General features: G+C 35.5%; 5 protein-coding genes across 7 annotated transcripts; 3 read left to right on the top strand and 2 right to left on the bottom strand.

Moving 5' to 3' along the window:
• Nucleotides 1-6886: 6886 nt before the first annotated feature.
• On the top strand, nt 6887-8569 carry LOC112287680 (mediator of RNA polymerase II transcription subunit 32). Its single transcript, XM_024530946.3, has 4 exons — nt 6887-7263; nt 7367-7422; nt 7769-7859; nt 8106-8569. Exons 1-4 carry the CDS (start codon nt 7225-7227, stop codon nt 8355-8357), a joined length of 438 nt encoding a protein of 145 aa, XP_024386714.1. The 5' UTR covers nt 6887-7224; the 3' UTR covers nt 8358-8569.
• A 1000-nt stretch (nt 8570-9569) lies between these two features.
• Nucleotides 9570-12835, bottom strand: LOC112287679 (uncharacterized). 3 transcript variants are annotated; one of them, XM_090253675.1, is made up of 7 exons: nt 11689-12835; nt 11496-11576; nt 10907-11378; nt 10372-10779; nt 10039-10209; nt 9833-9919; nt 9570-9657 (listed from the first exon to the last, which is right to left on the bottom strand). In XM_090253675.1, the coding sequence occupies exons 1-4, from the start codon at nt 11889-11891 to the stop codon at nt 10663-10665; spliced, it is 873 nt and encodes a 290-aa protein (XP_090109801.1). In that variant the 5' UTR covers nt 11892-12835; the 3' UTR covers nt 9570-9657; nt 9833-9919; nt 10039-10209; nt 10372-10662. The 3 variants fall into 3 exon arrangements, with proteins under 3 accessions (XP_090109801.1, XP_090109802.1, XP_073392661.2); XM_090253676.1 differs by having other exon boundaries at nt 9872-9919; XM_073536560.2 differs by having other exon boundaries at nt 9570-9919.
• Nucleotides 12836-12970: 135 nt separating this feature from the next.
• LOC141045849 (uncharacterized) lies at nt 12971-14182 on the bottom strand. Its single transcript, XM_073536705.2, has 2 exons — nt 13685-14182; nt 12971-13279 (listed from the first exon to the last, which is right to left on the bottom strand). Exons 1-2 carry the CDS (start codon nt 13943-13945, stop codon nt 13163-13165), a joined length of 378 nt encoding a protein of 125 aa, XP_073392806.2. The 5' UTR covers nt 13946-14182; the 3' UTR covers nt 12971-13162.
• A 562-nt stretch (nt 14183-14744) lies between these two features.
• LOC112287205 (uncharacterized) lies at nt 14745-16882 on the top strand. Its single transcript, XM_024529972.3, has 4 exons — nt 14745-15115; nt 15292-15464; nt 15700-15763; nt 16361-16882. Exons 1-4 carry the CDS (start codon nt 14776-14778, stop codon nt 16567-16569), a joined length of 786 nt encoding a protein of 261 aa, XP_024385740.1. The 5' UTR covers nt 14745-14775; the 3' UTR covers nt 16570-16882.
• A 2401-nt stretch (nt 16883-19283) lies between these two features.
• On the top strand, nt 19284-20792 carry LOC112287238 (uncharacterized). The gene is made up of 2 exons (XM_024530059.3): nt 19284-19666; nt 19872-20792. Exons 1-2 carry the CDS (start codon nt 19411-19413, stop codon nt 20420-20422), a joined length of 807 nt encoding a protein of 268 aa, XP_024385827.1. The 5' UTR covers nt 19284-19410; the 3' UTR covers nt 20423-20792.
• The last annotated feature ends 781 nt before the right edge of the window (nt 20793-21573 follow it).

Below are 21573 nucleotides of genomic sequence, written 5' to 3'. Positions count from 1 at the left end.
TGAATAATAAATTATTTCAAAGATTGTACCTTTGGCATCATCAATAAAAAAATCTTTGACATTATCTTTCAACTCATATCAAAATTGATTGATAAAGGCTTTGTCATTTTAGTCCATGTCACAAGCAAGGTTTTGGAATTCAACAATATATATCGTAGCTAATCGTGATTCTTATCATAAAGATAAGAGCTTGATCTTTACTATTCTTTTTTAATTATTTTTTCTAAATATGGCCATAAATACTTCAAATAATGAATTCAAATCATAAAGGAGTCATAAATTCTTTTCTATTAAAAGTAAAAACCAAAAGAGGATATTTCTTGATAGAAGTCTACCTATGAATCCAACTTGAGTAAATGAATTTAGAGATTGGAAGGAATGCAATCTTAGATAGAACTTGACTTCTTGCAAAAATTCTCAAAATTTTGATTTTTTTCTATCAAACTTCTCAAGCATACTAATCCTTATATTTTTCATACTTGCAAAAGCAAAACTTCTTGGATTTGGTTTTGAGGTCAATCTACTTGCTTCCTTCAATTGCACAACTTCTTGTTGCAGACTCTGAACTTCTTCTATAGACGTAGAAATAGTACCTCCATGATTTACGTTAGAAATATGTGAGATTTCCACTCTTAGAGTATTGATAAGCTCATAAAGATTTGCAATAGTTGCAAATCTATTCTCACTTCCACTAAGAGTAGTATCCATAATCTTTTCTTCCATAAATAATTCAAAAAAATTCAAAAGTTAAATTAAAAGAGAATAATCTCCAACATCTAATATCAAATGAAAATTTCTATAATGACACATAATCCACTCTTTTTTAAAAAAAGATCAATGTTTTAAAATAGGATTATTTGTTTAAAAATGGATAATCTACAACCTTCAAAATATAACAATAGAAGTAGAATAATCCACTCACTTCTAAAAGAAGATAAAAATAGTAAGTTAGTACTCTTGTCAAACTTTCAAGAACATAAATCTCAAAGAAAGAAATCCTCAATAGACACTTGTATCATTGAAAAGAACTAGAAAGTCACTCAAAGATGATATAATATTGAACTAGAATGGCTATTACTAAAAACAAAAAGTCTAAAAAGTCTTGAAATAAGAATAAAGACTAGAAAGGCATTGGCAAGAATAAAGAAGGCTTCACTCTTGCCTCCATATATACTCTTAACTAAGAACTATGTGGCAATATTCTATAGGACCTCCAAAACATGTTAACTTTGTAAGACACGTATCTTGACTTGTAAGGTAAGTTTTCTATATGTGCGCCACATAGTTAGCTTGTTCCACAAGCTACCAGTACATGGCTTACTTAATCACTAAGTTTCTAACCTAGCAATCAATTACAAATACATATAAAGTCAAAACAATGTCTATGAAGCTTCTAAGAAGCGTTTCTAAAAGGCATTATGAAATTACCTTATTTTTATCTACTTTTATCTATTTCTATCTAATCATATAGGTATTTATTAAAATATGTATGTATATCTATAATAATTATACATGTTTATTTTTTGTGGTATAAATTTAACATGATGTGTATATATAAGAAACTTATTTTATAAATTAGAAATGTGTTTTATAAGGTAGACATGGGTTGGAGGTTTATAAAATATTTTCATATAATTCTTTAATTAGATAAAATATATAGAGGCAAGAGTGACATCTTTCTCATTCTTATTAATTTCTTTCTTGCTTCTTATTTAATTTCAAGCGTCTTTAATTTTCTAATATTTGGAAATAATAATTCTAATTTTTTTAATATACATATATATATATATATATATATATATATATATATATATATATATATATATTTTATCATCTTTCTTTTAAAAATATTTTACTTATTTATTTATATTCTTTGAATACTTATCTTTGATGGATTAATAAAATATACTTATAATATTAAAGGTTTTGACTTTTTTATAAATTAAAAGTAGATTTTTTCTTTTTTGATAAGACATAAGTATATTAGAAGTTATAGATTATCTACTATTAAATTAATATTTTTAAATTAATATATTAGAAGTTGTAGATTATTTGCTTTTTCATCTACAAGTCTTCTCTTCTATTTGTATTAAGTAATATTAGACATATTTTTTTTATTATGTTATCATGGAAAAATTTCTTGAAATGAAGAATGCAATAGCAAAAATACAAAAACAAATGAACGAGCTAATGCTTGCAATGTATTTTTTCAATTTACTACCACAAAGAGCAACAAAATTAATAAGAAGTGAAAATATAGAGATGATTGGAGCTGCTTCAATATCTATATGTAATCATACTATTTCTCTTATGATCAAACTTTATTCAAGTATTAGAGAATCAAGAACTGCCTTATATTAGAAGTTTGATGGAATAAGATCAAAGTTTTAACAATTCATCAATTTAGTACAATTAGTAATTGAACTTCAATCTTAAGGCTATTCAACTTTAAAATCATAAGTAAAGTTTATTAAAATACTACTTTTAAATTTTATTTTATTATGATTTTTATCTTTTTTAAAATAATATGATCTAATATTAGATAATTTAAAGATTTTTTTGGTGAAATTTTAATCCATGTATGAAAAACATGATACAATTTCTATTGCAATCAATAAGATTTATATTCTTAAAGTAATTAATCAATAACATTATATGCTTCATAATTTTGATAACTTGTAATTAATATCAAGTAGAATGATGTTGCAATCATCAATTAATTTTTCTACAATTTATAATATGAAGTAAAGAAATTGATGTTGTAATTACTTGATTTTTAACCATCAAGTCAAGTAATCAACTTTTCTGTGAAGTGTAATAAATGGCTTTTTGAATTTTGATTTAAAAATTGTTTAAGTAGGTCTTAACATTATTACAATTCAATGGCAATATCAACATCTTCTTAATACATATATTTAGAAGTAAAAGACATACAAATTGATGCAATACATTTTGAAATTCTTACTCAACAAGAAAAAACTTTATATTGTTAAGATAGATTATGTTTATATTGTAGAAAACTTGAGCATACTGCTCAATATTGTCCAAAAAAAAAATACAATTATAAAATGAAAAGTATGGTTGTCAAAAAACATAATATGTTAAAAAATAAGTTTTTTTTAATTATAATAAGGATCTTAGGATTGAAATCTTGTACAATATCTAATAAAGGTCATATTCTCTTCTCAGATCTTCTATCTTATTTTACAAAATATGTTTTTTTAATGATATAAATATCACAAAACCTTTGTCTTATTAGATTTATGAGTCTTAGTATATTTTTTAGATGAAGAGTTTGTTAAAAGATATATAATATCTTTAATAAAAAAACTAAATTTTTACATATAGAAGTCACAAATGATTGTTTATTATCTTTTAGAAATATTATTTATAAAATATTTTTTATAAATATAACAAAAAATAATCATAATAGCTTAATAATATTGAATATAATTAAAACTCCTTCATATAGAGTTATTTTAGGTTTATTATAACTAAAAAATTATAATTCTTAGATAGATTAGATTTTCTATAATTTTTATTTTTTTCAAAGCATAATTAAGAATTTTTTAATCAAATAAAAAGTCATAAGGCTAATGCAACTAAATTTTCATTTGTAGATGGAAGAGCTTTCATGCATGCAACAAAAAAAACATCATCTTTTTTTATTTATGCCATATCTATTTCTAATGATAAAAAGACTTTAAGTAATATTTTAAGCCAATATTAAGATTATTAAGATATTTTTGAAAAAAAAGATGCAAATATTTTTTAGTAGCATTGTTCTTATGATTGTTCAATTAACCTTCAAGAGAAAGCTCAACTACTATTTGGATCCATCTACAATTTAATATAAAATGATAATAAGCTTATTAATTATAAATTATAATCATTATAAAAGAGATAAATGAAAGATTATATTTTGAATCATGTATGAAAATTTTGAATACAATATCATACTTTTTAGACTCACAAATGCACCAATTATTTTTGAACACCTTATTAATTAAGTTTTGTAAGAATTTTTAGATGAATTTGTAATTTACTATCTAAATAATATTTTAATCTATTTTAAGAACATAAAAGAACATAAATTTTATGTTTATTGTATGCCATAAAAACTTAAACATATAGGATTATACGTAAAGTTAGAAAAGTGTATATTTAATACAATTAAAGTTAATTTTTTAAGATATATTATCTCAAATGATGGCCTTATGATGGATCTTAAGAAAGTTCTTACCATCATAAATTGGAAGTTTTTAATAATACTAAAAGATATCTAATATTTTGTGAGATTTGATTATTACTATGAAATCTTTATCAAGAATTTTTCTCAAGTCATAGCTCCACTTATACATTTGACTTGTAAACTCAAACTTAAGTAAATCAAAGAAGCTAAAATAACATTTGAAGTTTTAAAGATATTTTTTACTTCTACACCAATCTTGTATTAGATCAACTTTTTTTAAATATTTTTAATTTTAAAGTATTTTTAATAAAAACAAATATATTGAACTTTGTCTTCGATAAGGTATTGTCACAAATAGAAGCAAATGAAAAATTTCACCATGTAGATTTTTATTCAAGAAAATTTTCAACAATCAAGATCAATTATAACATCCACAACAAAGAACTTTTTGTAATTATGGATTTATTTAAAGAATAGCACTATTATTTGGAAGAATCTCAAATGCATTATATTAATATGCATTTTGAATCATCAATAAGCTTATTAGAACATTCTTTTATCAAAATTTATATTCAATATTACTTGTGAGCAAAGAAAATAACAATGTTTATTTGATGTTTTTTTTAGACATTCTTATCTTGTGCCAAAAGAAACATCTTGATCAACAACAAACTATTCTTTTGAAGCCAAAGAAATTTTATCTTCAAATAATGAAATCAATGTTAAATGTTGATTCAACCTTCTTGATCAAGTCCAATCAAGTATGTCGTCAAATGTTTTTATTCACGATATTACAAACAATTCTTCTAAATCTCATGATACTTCGAAGTTTGAATTTAAAAACAATCTTCTTTATTTTGAGAGATGCTTATATGTTTGAAAAGATAAAGCACGACTACATGTTCTTCAAGCTTGTTTTAATTTCCCAATTACAAGATATTTTAGATACAACAAGACTTTGGAGTTAATATAAAAAGATTTTTGATAGTCTCAAATGTAAAAGGCAATTAAATACTTTGTATAATCATGTGAGATCTATTTAAGATTGAGAACTCTTCTTCATTAATCTTATAGACTTTTTTTAACCATTACCTATATTAGAACAATCATGGTCTTTTGTTTCTATGGATTTTATTACAGATTTTTTAATCTCATATTCTTATGATTCTATAATTTTGATAGTAGATTTTTTTTATGGATATATCATATTTTGTACGATATAAAAAATGTATTATATGTGAAAAAATAACTAAACTTATCTTTGATAATATTTATTACTATTATGGATTATCAAGGAATATTATATTATATATATATGGATTCAATTTATATCAAGATTTAAAGAAAAATTATTTAAGATGGACATAAAACTATCTTTGTTTTTCCATCTTCAAACTAATGGACAAATAAAAGAAATGAATCAAGTTTTTGAGCAATATTTGAAATGCATCATAAATTATTACCAAGATGATTGGTCAATTCTTTTGCTATTAACAAAGTTTGCCATAAATAACATAATATATTCATCTATTCAACAATCATGATTCTATGCTAATTATAGTTATCATCTATAACTTAATATCTTTAACTTTTCAAAATTTGATAATCCTATAGCAAAAGATTTGACAAATTGTTTATGAGAGCTATATGTAACAATGAAAGTACAACCAAAAAGAATTCTAGAACAGCAAAAAACCAATGCAAAATCCTATTGCAAAAGAAAGCATCAATTTTAATCTTATCAATTTAATTATATGTTATTAACTTGCTCATGTAGAAACTTTTAAGAGAGATTCTAAGAATTATGGATTATTATAGAAGTAAAAAGAATTTTCTTTTGAAACTTCTAAGAGACAAGGACAAGTTTTAAGAAAATATAATTTTTTTATAATATTAAAAAAGATCCTAAGAAATCTTTAATTAATTATAGAAGATTTTGGAATTTTATGAAAGATTTCAAAGATTTCCAAAGATCCATAAGAATTTATACAAATATCTATGATCTTTTTAAAAAGATTTAGAATGTTAGTAGTGCTTGTGATTATAGTTTGTTCACATATGTGTAACAATTTATAATACTTTTTAAAAATAAAATTCAACAATTACTAAATAATAATAAATAATAGTCATAAATTTTTATATATATATATATATATATGCATATACATATTCTAAAAACATATAATTTTTTGTATTATAAAAATAATTAAAATAAAGGATCATGCTTATAACATATAAATCAACTAAAAAAATATGAACAATTATATATATACTTTATCAGATTTAAAAATAAAACTATATATATATATATATATATAAATGTCTTCTGATAGGATTTGAATAGAAACATTTTTGAAGTAAAAATTGCCTTGAAGAAAAACAAACATTGAAATTCATCTCACAAAAATTCAGCATAATTTCATTTTCAACATAACATAATTACATCAAAAAAATACATACATACAAACAAGAAAACAATGGAATAACAAACAATGGAATACGATGGACATGAAATGAGATGTAAGAGTGGAGACCACAAAACACAAACACAAGCAAAGCAAAGAGTGAAGGAAAAGTGAAGCAAAAGGAACAGGGAAGGGAATAGAGAAGAGAGAGGCATCGCGGCGATGCTGCCCCTTCCTCTTCTACTGCTACTTCATCTTCTTCTTCTGCTGCTCACTTGCTTTGCAAATTGCAGCAAAGCAGGTCTGCAGGATTCTCCACATTCCTTCTCCACCCCTTCTTCTTCTTCTTCTTTATGGTTCCCCTTCGCACCTGCACTTGCTCCTGCGGTTTGGGTTTCCTCGCTTTGAATCACCCGCCGACATACGCAGGGCAGGTGTCGCCGTGGACCCAGGATGCCGTAAATTTGTCGGAATGGGCATCGAGTCTGCATTTGCCTCCAGGATTACCACTTGTGTAGCATCATCATCATCATCATCCTGGTCTTGTTCTCTTTCTGCCGCCTGCTGATGAGGCGAGAGTAGTTCGTTTGTTCCGTGGTGACGATTGGCGTTTGCTCACTTCTCAACATGGACCACCTAGTTCAAAACCTGCAGAACGCGTACCAGGTGTGAATGCTTTCCTTCCTCTTCACCAGTGGAATTGTGGGTTCCTTGGCGAATTTGGGTAATCGTTAAGCTGTAAATTCGGCGCACTATTTTGTTTTTGCAGGCTCTGATAAGTGCGGCATCGGATGTGTTGGATGCGAAGGGTACTGCCGATCTCGCGTAAGCATTCTCATTCCCACATCTGGCGGTGTAACCATGTGTTGAAGCACTTCGTCACGGCTCGGATTTTAACAATCACGTGACTATTTTCGTGAAGTGCACGTTTCTCGAGTCCCTAATTGTTTCAAACATTACTTTGTGGTTTGGGCTTAAAAGTTGAAACTTGATTAGGTTTAGTTTTTTCTTATACGTGCCTTGTTCAAAATTTAACTAAGCTCCTTGTGTTTGTTTAGAGCAAGAACTATAATTGGTATTAAGTGCTGGCAGGATTGTATTGCACGTATTTTGCTTGTATGTACTACAAATACTGGGTAGGCAGTTGTTCTGAAATTTTGAAACTTTGAAGGAGGACCGCGAAAACAGATGCTGCTTTGGAGCAGTTCTACAACAACTTGCAGTTGTTCCACGCTGCGTGTGATCAGACTCAAGAGTTTGTGGTATTTTCTTCATCATGTTTGCAGAATTAGATAAATTCTTTACTGATCAATATTTTTTCACTAGCTCAGCTCTGCATCTTTTTCGCTACTGTTAAACTTCTGGGTGTGTTCCGTGTACCCTCATTCTTGTGCATGATTGAGTTCCTTTTTGTTTCTGTCAACTGAAGTGATTCCAACCTGGCTTCTTCGAGTTCTCTCATGTTTAGGGTTTATAATGTCAGGCCTGATATTACCATTTCCTGGCAGGAGTACTTGCAACTTAGAATAGGGTCGGAGTGTTTGGTGGACGAAGCAACAGGCTCTGTGACGGCAAAAGTTGGAAAACCAGGTCAGGATGCGGCAGACAACAGGGTGGCGATTCCTTCCTTGAGTGCCCTGAGGTTGGAGCAAATGAGCAAAGCAGTACGATGGCTTGTTATAGAATTGCAACAAGGAGCTACAGCTGGAGACAACAGTGCTGCTATGGATATCCGGACCGAAGATGATGCAAACCAATAGATTGTCATCGCTTTGTTTAAGAGTAAGTTTGCTAATAACTTTTGAAGGTGGATTTTAGTCATTTAGTTTCGTGGTAAGTGTTCCATGGCGTTCATGTGATCAAACTTAAAACACAAACGCCAAGAATGGCTGTGCTTTGAAAGGTATCAGGGCCTTTGTATTGAGCAAATGGAACTGGTTTTATATATATGATACAAATGCTGTTTGTGATAGCGAGGTCCTTGCTTAGAAATTGTCTTGATTTTGCAGTGTGGGTTTTCCATGTTTCGTTGTCTTTTTGTTGCTTTGGAAAGCTGTTGAATTGGATCATGTATTGCAGCCGCTGCCTTTTTGTTTGTCTTCGTTTAGGCGGATGATTTGTAGAAGTGTGCTTGCAACTTATATGACACATGCGTTCTGCTAAAAATCCAAGTCAACCACAGCACGATGGCTCTAAACTCAACTGATACCGATAATTTTAGTACGTTTGAAACATTTAACTAGTGGCTGATGATCCAACACAGGACATCGTTAAATCCCTTCGATACCTAAACATGGACTGCTTGAATATATTTTGATTTACATTTTGTTGACTAAGAATGAAGAAAACTGGCGAAGTGATGGCGCTCATTTAATAGAATACTGTAGTTTATTACTGATGAATATAGGAAGAGTTTTCAACTTATTTATTGCCAGTGTCCAGAAAACCTTTTATCATGAATGGAATTATTGATTGATTATATAAATTAAATTAAATTAACTGGCAATAATTGTTTTGTAATTTAACTAGTAACTTAACTATTACTCACTATGTTAGTATTTTTTATTTTAGATTATTAACTTTTTTAATAATGAATTAACCTGATCAAGACTGTACATATAAAATTATCAATAACATGGTGCACTTTACTCACTTTTTAGTAAAAGATTTAATGAATATATTTAAAATTTACCATGTATTGGTAAAACTTCTCAAAATTCCTTAATTTATGTACTTGTTCAGATTCTTAAGCATAGATAAATTTGATTTTGAATCATAGCATAAAACATGAATCAATATTTAAAACTATAGAGTACTAAAATTAAAAATTATATGTACAAAGGAACTTAGATAGTATATTAATTTTTCCATGGATGAAGCATCAAATCAACTTGTCCTCCAATTCTAAAAAAATAATAATAATAATTAATAATAAAATATCATGCAATTACTGAATATAAAAGGGTTACAAATTAATCAATAAAATCATTTTTACCCTTTTATTAATATATGTAGTGTTAGTTAAGTTCCATGTTACATGTAGCTCTTGATAATCCATCACTGTCCACACATTAAGACTCATGGAAACCATTAGTGGCCAGGGAAGCTGAATTAGATTGACACTGTGGCCTAATGCCTCACATTTCAAGCCATCAGGCAAAGTATTATTCTCAAGCTTGAAGAAAAGGCTTGTGGATGCAGCAACACCAGCATGAGGATTGGAATCAGTAGTAACCCAGTGGCTAAGCTTGTGCAGTTTGTGCAGAGTTTGAACCTCCAAAACTCAACAATCATGTGAAAAAGATGACTTCAAGTCCATGATCTGCAACATGGATCCACTACACGTTTGTCATTGTTGCACAAGAGTCGAATTAAGCATTAAAAAACCTTCGAAGAGAAACCAGTTTGTGGAGAAACATAGCAATCTGAGCAAACACAAACCTTGCCAACACTGCACATTGGTGGGTCACCGAACTTATGACTTCAATTCATGTCATGTATTGCTCGCTTGTAGTCAAATGCAAGGGCTACTGCCTCAGAGGAGGATTGGTTGTGCCGACAGCAGAAACCTTGAGAGCTTGATTGCCAGCTTGCACAGTTGGGCGAAGATATCTGTGTCGACAACCGAATACTCACAAAATCAGGATGTTAAATCATGGCAATAATCCTGAACTAGACTGATCGCCTTATTACATCCTCGTCTCATTCCTCTTCAAGATCACAATCAGAAGCTGATAATCGTCACTGCCAATGTCAAGGTTAAGAGATGCTTACCAAGTTTTGAGGCCATGCCTGGATCAACACAGCAGAGATTTCCCCTCCAGAGATTGTGTAGTTTCTCTGGTTTTTGGCAACTACATCCGTTTTGTGCACAATGCACTTTGCTCGTGTCTCTGAAGTCGGTAGCCGTTTGAGAGCAGCAGATAATCGTTCAAATTAGCCAGCCATATCTACGTTTCAGCTTCAGATCTCTGCTTTCAAGTATGACAGTATCTGATCACCATGTACTACGCTTTCCCACCATGACTCTGCACAGGGTATCCTTAAGATACAAAAAACCTGCTCTTAAGAGCTTCGATAGCTTGTATGCTTTGGAGCCACATAATTCCGTGGCGCGAACTCTCTGTTGGACAGTAGAATCTCTAAGCCTCGTGTAGAGATTCCGCCCATCCCTAAACACACCTTTTCAACCCCATGTTGACGCACCTTTTCAATCCCATGTTTATTTTTTTTCTCGATGGCAAGCTGGTTGTGGGTAACATCAACCAAACAAGAAGCTTGGACGTGGTGGTTTCATCAAGCTTGGTACCTGAGGCACTGTGGAAGCGGGAGGAGGATCACTCTGACTCTGAGGAGTATCGAAATTCGAAGTGTTCTCCGATCTGGCGCTGGGCATGAGCACAGAACTAGTCTCACAACTCTCACAACTCTCAATCGTGCCCTTCGCCAGCTCCTCATCGACACCTTTCGACTTGCAAGAAAAGAGAGTGCGAATTCTTCGAACGAATTTTGCCAATGAAGAGCATAGGGACTTCATCACTTCGGACACCTTCCCATCATTTGCAGTCGTTGCTTCAGAAAGAGAAGCCCTTAATCGTGCTACGGCTGTGATCATGAGCTCGATGTTGGCTTTTAGTTTCCCATTCTCAATCTCCTTCCGAATCACCCGCATTTCAAGCTCCACTGAATTGGCCCCCGCTAGCTCCGCTGCGGCGAGATCTTCATAGAGCTGCTGCAGCGCCTTCTCGGTGATGGCATGCTGTTCCTGCAGCAGCGAAACGCTGCTCTCATAGTGGACAGTGGTCAGTTTCATGAACTTGCTGCCTTTCTCCGCGATGAACCCACAGCATAAAGATTCTCTGCAACGACAAAGACATGCTCTAAGAACTTTTACTTACTTGTAATCGACAGTGAGCGCCTCTTTGGCCATGATGTTACGTATCGCCCGCCCAACAGCGTACAATTTTCCGTTCACCCAGCTGCACAGTATTAGTTAACACGAATTCCTGTCAATACATTCAACTTTTGAACTAAATAAGAGAATGGACTGCACTCAAAACACACTTGCTTTGCGGTTGATATGCAGTTTACCAAGCTTCAACGATAATGTTCGGTTCGCAGCTATGGTTGACAGCGCCCGTCATATCTTCAAAGGGATCAACTGCATATTTATCCAGATCAGGGTTTCTAGGGAGGCCATGGGCGAACCCTGGCCACGAAACAGAGAACCCATAGTGCCGCACGGCTCGATGGATCATCTTCTCATGGTAGCGCCAATATTCAGGCACCGTCATAATCCTACCACAAATCACGAAGGCAATTCTGTACCGCGATAGATCAGTCTTCGTGTAAAGCTCCTCTCCAAGGCGAATGCTCAATCGAGGCGTATAGAAGAAGCTATTGCAGCAGAAACCATGGCACTCGCACTCGATTCCACAGCTCTTCCACTTCGTCGAACAGGGGCAGTTAATAGTGCACGTCCGGCTTCCCCTCAATCTGCACTCACAATAAACTCTCTCAAGCTGAGCACTGATTTTGGGATTGGCATGGAGCAATTTGAGATTGCCTTTGAGGCTGTTGTCGACGGCTAATGTGACAGCTCTGGCTCTCCCGAGCTGTGTTCCTTTGGGATCGTTGCGAATTTCGTTCCGGGTTTCGGTAGATGAGCTCCATCGTGGAGTACATGTGCGATCTAATCTGGGAGAATAACGTAATGTCTGGGCCGTGTAAGATCCATTGTGCTGAATGCCTTCATACCTCGCTACGTTGGCTTCTCCCTCGCAAGCTGGTCTTGTAAATTTTATGTCAAGAGATGAACATAGTAATTGTAGGATTGCGATGTGGATAAAAACAGAAAATAAATTTGGTGTGCGCTATGCGAGCTTAAGCGAAGAAACGTTGAAGTTGACCGATTGTTCAGCTGCGTCTTTAGTGTTTCATCCTCGGAATTGTTACCCTTTCAGGTTATGCCCCTTCACAATGGGACTTCCACCCCCACCCTTTCATACTTGAAAGATACTCCTTCATGTTCTGCACCTCTTCAACAACCCTGGCTCTCTCTGTGAAAAACTATTACAATGACTAATTGAGATCGTTATGAATGTAGGTGTAGATTAAATACAGCATCATTTTTGGTACGGATACATAGGAGCCTGCAATCATTGGGCTCAAGTACAAAACAACGTAGATAGTGTGTATTCTACTTCGGATATCATGTTAGCAAAAGAAAAAAGCTGTTCTCTGAAAGGTTCAATCAAAACAGGTTAAAATGGGAGTTGATAACAGTAGCCTACCAATATCAATAGAAAATCACTGCTGCAGTTCTCAGACGACATGACCAGTATCGTCGAATCCACACAAAATACCAGTGATATGTCCGTAATGCAAGGTTCTCATGTGTTGGAAGCACATTCATTTACAAAAGGTTGTTACACAAGCACTGAACGATATGACTATCCTGTGTTGCGGAAAACTTAGGAACAACCTCAAGATGGAAGAAAAGTCTGCACTAAAACTTGAAAATAATTCCAGTAGATTACGATTAAAGCGGCAATACAGAATGCATTTAGTACTTGCTGATGCGACGCTTCCGAGTGCGTGTAGTTACCCCTTGGTCTTCATATTGAGTCCGCTCTGGATTTTCGTACACGCCTTGCTCTTTCAGCTTCTCGATCTTCTCTACCTATACCATCGACACCAAAATTTAAACATCAAGACATAAGCTTTAGTCCAGGCATATATGATGTGATCGGTATCTAGGAAGTTGCCTTCACTTGAATCAGCAAACAATCTTCCCCGGGATCAAGCTACGAACGAATACTTAAAAATAGTCGGAAATGAAGACTCGAGTGATGTCCTCATCACTTTCAGCATTCTGGATCTATCTAAGAGTGAAACAAAGTAATGCAAACCTACTTCATAATTCAAAATATGACAGGGAAACTAATGTCTTCATTCAAACAGGACTAATACAGTAGTTCAAACCATAAAAAGTCGTAGCAGATCAAAGAGTACTCAAGCGGGAGACCACATGAACTATAACAAACTAGAATCAAATAGAGGGCGACTGTTTTGATAGATCTCTCACTTCACCACGCTCTTCGTTGTCCACACCCATCGAAAGCAAGTACCCTCCGAGAGCAGCGAAAGCTGCGAGGGCTACTACCAGAGCAACTGCACTGGAAGCGGTGATCCACATTGTCTCATCCCCCATAGCTCTAATTGGCCCAACACCCTGCTTGTTCTCTTTCCCTCGTCTTATTCTTCCACTCCATATGTCCGCAGTGAAGCCTTGCCTTGTGATGCAAAGTCCCGTTCCAACAACCCATCCAACTCTTTCAAATTTCATACAAGTTGACTGGACTACACCAACTCAAGCACCAAGAGCACCTCAACTCCTACCTCGATCTCAGTTTCCTCATATTCAAATTTAATGCAAAATAAAACAAAATCAACACAATTATCAGTGCCAGCACTAAATTGAGCTACTCCAGAAACAGAGAAGATCCACCGCGGGTAAAGAACTTTTTTAAAAAAAAACGATCCGTATACCACCTCAAAACGGAATCAAACAAACATAAACCCATCCTACCATTCTCAGCGGGCTTCGAGGTCGCCATAGCGGCAACGACAACGTGCGAGGCCCCGCGCAGGGACCTTGCAAAAATTCTCCGCATCTCCATAGCCATAGTAACCCGATTGCTCACACCACGAAGCGACGAAGATGAAAATCCAGGAGTGAGTGACGGAATCAAAGTGCTCGCCAGTTGCTTAGACTCCCATCCTGTAGATCTCATGGAAAGCCCCTTAAGTAGAGGATCGCAACAACTCACCATGGTGCTATACTGTACTACGACAGTGGAAATCGCTCTCCAACAATTCAGTGCAATAAACAAAAATTCTTAGCAACGGAGCTCGAAATTGGCCCGCAACTCCGAAGGAAACCTAACTTGATAAGCCTTCTTCAGCTCCGTGCAGACGGGGGGGGGGGACTGAAAGAGCCTTTATTGATATCCATTCAATATACTGATTATATCCGGATAACAGGATGACGTGAATTAGTAGTTTGGGATTTCGCAGAGGGAGTTTCTATTGAGAACCGGGATCATATCCGGAAGAGGTGCACAGAACATCATCCCCTATTGTTGAGCTTGCCTTATCCAACAAGCTCTGCTCTTCATGAAGTGCTCCCGGACCATTCACCGTAGACTTCTCTCCAGTTGCAGCTCAACTCCGAGCTCTGCCTCTCGGATTCCCATCGCGTTGGTTGTGGGGGAGCCATTGCAGCTGTGTAGCATCATGGCGACCACTTGCAGAGCTGCATTCGCAGGCACAACTAGGCTGGACACTGAGAGGAGGTCTTTCGTGGGTCACACAGCCGGGCTTTCTTCTTCGTCGTGTGGGATCAACAATGGCGCATTCAGGGCTGTGGAGATGCGCGGCGTCTCAATTCCTGTGCGCAAGTCACTCCAGGTCGTCTCTATGGCGCCACCCAAGCCTGCTGGGAAGGCTAAGAAAGGTATTCGGGCTGATTCCGTGGTTGAGGACTGTTAGCATTGAGAATGCGGTAAATTGTGAAAAACTAGGTCACGGGTAGGTTGAATTCGCGTTTAGTTTCTGGTTAATGCGGTGGCTGGGTGGGTCTTGTGGTTTTATTGGGAGATTGATGGAGTTGGGCGTTTGTGGGGATTGCAGTGGTTGGACTTGTGAAGCTGGCCTTGGAGGCTGGAAAGGCCACTCCTGCACCACCCGTAGGTCCGGCTCTTGGTTCCAAGGGAGTTAACATTATGGCATTCTGCAAGGAGTACAATGCGAAGACTGCAGACAAGCCCGGCTACATTATTCCCGTCGAAATTACAGTTTATGATGTAAGAGACTCTACCTTCTCATCGTGTCTTGATAAGTTCGGGTGATTCCCATTAGTCCATGGTTGGATTCGAATGCTATTTTATTTGTTCATTTGTGTTTTTTTCACGTGGAGATACAGTTGAAGAACTGCTCGTTGGGCTTTCACTTGTCACTCGCCGAACCAATGAGAATCCTATGCCTGCTACAGACACAAGTGTGGTTTATTGGAGTTTCTTTTGCAATCATGTTTTGCAGGACAGGAGTTTTACTTTCATTTTGAAGACACCCCCGGCTTCTGTTCTTCTCCTGAAAGCAGCAGGTAGGCCCTCTCTGGCTTCATGCTACATGCTCTGCAACGCTTTACTGCTGTGGATAATGGTGTCAACTCCTAATTTTTTTCCTCTGTATTATACCTCTTGTTGTATTCTCTTCGAATCTATATATATCATTGTATACAGTTAGACACAAGTGTCGAAATAAGCCATTGGAGTTCATTGGTTATCTACCATCAAAATAAAACCTACAAGTTTAAGTGTGTGTTCCCATTGCTTTGCTGACACAGCCTTAGAATGGGCAGTCAAATGGAAGTATCTCTTTTTGCATCTACATGCTGAATGATAAATCTAGAAAAACATTTAATTTGAATTCCTTTTTCTTTTTCTTTTTCTAAATGATATTTGCCGACTCACGAGAGGCCTTTTTATCTTTTGAGCCCTATATCGAAATTCCTTTGAGTCGTGATTGTTTCCCTCTAGAAATCATCCTGGTTATCTATACCCATGGTATATGTATGAATGCCCTTTTTAAGGAAGCAGAGGTCGAGGTGTCAGTGCTTATCAGTTTCCGCGGAATAGTCTACATTCTTAGTTGGCCTTGATTTCAGCCTGCAAGTAATAATCGCATCATCGATGTGTAGGTGCTGAGAAGGGATCAACTGACCCTCAGAAAATTAAGGTTGGCAAGGTTACCATCGATCAGCTCAGGACGATCGCTCAAGAGAAGCTGCCAGACTTGAACTGCACAACAATCGAGTCTGCCATGAGAATCGTGGCCGGAACAGCAGCCAACATGGGAATCGACGTCGACCCACCTCTGCTAGAGAAGAAGAAGAAAGTTTTGTTCTAAACAATTCATTGTAGGTGGTGTAGGTATTCATTTTCAATCTGGCTTGCTGTTCCAATTCGCACAATGAGTTGTAGAAGGTGTCCAACCCAGAGTCATGAAAGGTGTCAGAGCTGCATTATGGTTCTGCTCAAGCTACCGACGCTGTCTCGACACCACTTGCCTCTGCTTCTGTTTTAGGTCTTCACACCAGCTCATGTGATCGCCTCTTATTCCCTTCCTGCTCCCTGCTTTGCCAGATTTTTATAAACTAGAATTCTTGCGGATTCATGTAATCCTTCATACAAAGTATTGAACAATCCTCACCTTCAACGTATTGAACAACTTTATATCTCTACAAAGACGCTGATGGTACCTTTGATGCTGTATGTGACAATGCCTACAAACATAGTTGCAATCGTTATAGAAACTCTGTCATGGATTTGATTCTGTTAATCAGACTGGTGGCAATTACAATAGAAGATCACAACATAACCAAACTGAGGCCATCTCTGGATGATATATGAGAGGCTACACTGTCATCTTCGTGATTTTCTTTTTACTGAGCTGGAAGACCCAGTTGTGGAAAACCTGGAGCAGAAAATGGTTGTGGAGGATGAGGCGGGTGGGTGCCACTTCATGTGGAAGTATGAACCACTCAATGTGTGTTGTATTAATTTCACCCCTTCAACCTTTTGGGCAAAAGTTATATGTGTGTAGTGAATGCTTTTGAATGACACAAGGTTTGTGAAATACTTTGTAGAAGTGGACATTATTTAATACTTGAAACTTTTGGCTTTTTAATCCATGACCTAGAATTAATCTGTGGACTAGGCACAAGAGAGGTTTATTATGAGAATTGAATATTTACTTGAATAGAGATTTTGGTTAGGTCCAAAATTTTCAACATTTCTTTGTTGAATTTGGTAGCTTACAGTCAAACAGTAATGAGAGTAGTCCAAAGGAAAGTTATCCTTAGAGGAGAATGGGCTAAAGTAAGGGAAAGGGAGAGAGTGGAAAACCACATGTCTCAACATAATAGAACTTGAATCTCAAATTAAACAATTAATATTTCATTACTCCTGCATTGCAGCCCAATATGACCTATAAACCTTGTGGTTATAATGGACCAACCTTACTATTAGGTCTTCTCTTTATAGCCAATTTCTACTTAAGAAAATGTAGTCAAATCATTCAGATCAGAATTTTTCTTGTATTTTTGACCTCTAACATCAAGAAAATAATAAGTGAGGTAGAACCTTTAATATATAATTTATGTATAATATTCATAAGTGTTCCCAATTTTGGAGTAGATCCATAAACTCCAAATATTTATTTTTTTTGTAAAAATTCTATTATAAATTATTTTCATGTGAAGATAAATAAATGTATGCTTATGTGTATGTTTGTGAATTTCAGAAAACAATTCAACACTCTAAAAACAAAATAAACATAGATATATATATATATATATATATATATGTATATATATAACTATATACATCTATATAGTTATATTTATAGTTATTTATTAGAAGGACTAATTTTTAATGCATTGGTTATAAATTTATTAAATATTTGTAAGCTTACATGTATAGAAAGGCAAAACTTATTATTTTTATAATTTATTTTTATAATTTTATATTACAATGATTTACACAACAGAGAAAATATAATAATTTCTGAAATTGTACATTTATTAGTAAATGTTCCTACTAATCTGTGTAAGATTAAAAAAAGATTATTAAATGATTGTGGTATAATAACAATAATAACTCTAAAAACAATTCTAAGAGAGAATTTAACTTAAATTCTGATGCAAGTAAATCTTTAAGTAATCTTTAGTTGTTGTGATTGAGTTTTGTAATTCAATTTAATTAGAATTCTAAATCAATTATAAATAACACATATTTTAAAAATAAGACATATTTTAAAAATAAGATAAAATTACATTTTAAATATCTTTTTAAAATTTTATCTATGTTTATTAGTTTTTTGAAGTCATAGTTTACTTACAATACCAAAACTGAAAAACTTGTCAAATCTTTTACAATTGGATTAAGTTTCCCTGAAAACAACTCAATTGAATGAAAAGAAAATTCAAAAACTATTGCATTAAACTACTCATAAACAAACTTCATCAATGTTTTTAAAAAACACTAATTGCCAATCAATTTGGTAAACTATTCTTATTCTATACTTTTATTTCTTAAACCATAACCTCTATAAGTTTATTTCAACAATATCATGTGTGTACATATATATTTGCAAGATCAATGTAATGTATAGTAAAGACACCGCTAAATCCTCATCACATTGAAACCTGCACCAAAAGAATATTGTAGGACACTAGCATGAGAAAAAGCAATTCTCGAACTTCCCACCAAAATCACATCACAATAGTTTTTAATGAAAAGAATGAGAGCGAATGGACGATGGGCGTGGAGCTTTACGGGGAGGTCCAATCAAGCAACACCACCTGCTCGATCGGCTCGACCTGTTATACCGGTGGTCGTCATCGTCGATGCCGGCGTGGTTGTGGCGGTTGTGAATGTCGAAGATCAGCTCGATTTACGGCAGTTTCGCGATCAACCGGGCAGATGGGGCCAGGCCATGGAACCCAATTGACGCAACCAAGAGGAAGCTATGGAATCACAGCGCCCGAGCCTCTTCGCATCTCAGGATTCCTCCTGCTCTGTATCTTCTTCTTCTTCGTCTTCTTCACCAGCCCCCGCTGTCGCCATGCGCCGATTTGCTAGGGACGGACGGAAGGAACAATCGGCACAGTAAGAGAGGGGGAGAGGATCTCTGGAAGCGCACGGGTGATAGCATGGTGGAAGAGTAGACAAGGTGCCCCGGATCGCCATGGCTTCTGAAATTGAGTGGCACAAGCGATCGGGGAAGTCCGTGCTGGATGGGTTCGGCCGCTCCCTTGCCCGAAGAGGTCTCGACATCCTCGACATGACCGGGGTTACAACTCTCGGAGAGTACCAGCACAGCTCCAGGCAGCTCATCGACGGAGTGATTCGCAACCGTGTCGAGGAGAGCCTCGGAGCCGCCAAATTCGAGAAGATTTGCAAGCAGCGCACCGTTCTGGAACACATACACTACTGCCAGTCAGGTCCGTCGTCTCTTCTTCTCGTGTTCGTTCCAATTGTTCCGAGTAGAGTCGAGAGCCTGCAATGCTGTGCGCGTGGCCATGCCGCGGCTATCGAATTCGTCGTAGACGGTCACCTGATGTTATTGTGTGTGTGTGTGTGTGTGTGTTTCTTTTTTCTTTTTTCTTTTTTTTTCCCTTTTTTCCCCTTTTTTCCGGTGAAACTCAGGTCTGTCGTTCGTAAACGGGTTTCACAATCCGCACAAAGTGGTACCCGGGTCGGGAGTCAGCGCTCTCGGCGAGGCATTAGCGGTGGCGTCCGTCCTCAACCATGACTATCTCGTGCTGGAATTACGCTGTGGCCGTGACTGTGGCGAGACTCTTTTCATACGAGCCGAGAAGTCTGGCCACCCTCCACACCAGGCTGGGATCATTCTCACAGTGGACCCCAAGTTCAAAGAAACCGAGGAAAGCATCCGTCTCTTCACAATTCGCTGCGGTGACAAGGAAATAGGGTTTCAAGACATTCTCGCCATTCTAGCAGACCACAGCCCGGATTACTCTCTCCGAGACCAAAACTGCTGGCAGTACACTCGCCGGACGGCTAGACGGCTGCTTCATCGGTGCAAGCAGCTGCCAGATTTAAGTGCGGAGGAAATTGGTCGACTGCAGACGGAGGAGGACACCATGGAATCCAGGATCGCCACCAGTCATCTGAGGCGCGTTGTGAACAAAGGCAAGAGGGAGATGAAGAACCTTTGGTCCAGAACTCGCGGCTGATTTTGACGACACCGCTCACAACTTCAAATCGCCGACTATGTTTCGGATTTAGCCTCAATCAGACCACACACACACACACACACAGTCTTCCGCAATCAGCTTCACGTTCTCATGCTGCGCTGCACCTCCTCAGTGACAATCAAAACCAGTGAGGATTATACAAGCTGCACCTATTTGCACCCACTGGTTCCCACCAATTCGGTCCATTGCTCTGCCTGTTTTGCACATGAAACTTGTGGATTCTTTCACAGTTAACGCAAATGCAAATGCAAAAGTGGAAACTGATGGCTTGCTTGAAGGTTTCGGTGCTTGTCTCTTTTGTACTCTCCTCTCCGCAATCTACCAACAAACTTGTTGTCTTTCATTCTGATTAGTTGTGCTAGAAACTTATGAAATTGCTTCTCGTGTCTTTCGTCTGATCAGTTTCTTGCTTTGGAAGCATTTTTTATGAACTCTAACTAGTTTTCTTTTGGCTGTGAAAGCACCATCTTTCGTTGTGTGGTTGAAAGATAAATTATAAATGTGGTGATCATATACGATTAGTAGTCTGTATTTCATTCGCATAAGAAGTAATGTGAATGATGAGTTGTATTAATTAAATGAGGTATTGGTTGAATGATTGTCGTCAAGTTATAATACTAAGTATAGGCTTCTGTCTTTTTTTTCATTTTAATCCAGTGATCTGCAACACAATGAGAATTTGTGACCAATTGTTGTGAGAATTATTTATCGAACAGTTTTGAGAACTATTTCTCAGATATATTTTACATCCATTTTAAATAAGATTAAAACTAAAAATGTGGGTTATACAAGTGACTTATGATCATTTTATATTTATTCATATGTTGAAGTTTAAAAAGCTACTCATAAATATTTTTTGGGTGATCTAACTAAACAAAGGCAGAAATGAATAAACAAGAAAACTAAATCAAAGTAATCAAATAGTATGAACTCATTTCCATTTGCAAAGTTTCATTGATTATAAAAAAAATTACTTTGTTACCAAAACTGACCTCATTTGTTTCAATAAAAATTAAAGTGGCTATAAAAAGAAATTAAATCTTTTTGTGAATCAACATCATTGTATAAATGAAATTTACAGTAACTTTGTGTTTGATTGAAATGTGAAATTCACATAATAGTTTGAACAC

Source organism: Physcomitrium patens, chromosome 10 (genome assembly GCF_059467195.1).
Source record: "Physcomitrium patens ecotype Gransden chromosome 10, ASM5946719v1, whole genome shotgun sequence".
In the NCBI taxonomy this organism is placed as follows: Eukaryota; Viridiplantae; Streptophyta; class Bryopsida; order Funariales; family Funariaceae; genus Physcomitrium; species Physcomitrium patens.
The sequence above is the reverse complement of the archived record's forward strand: the minus strand, read 5'-3'. Positions and strand labels throughout refer to the sequence as shown.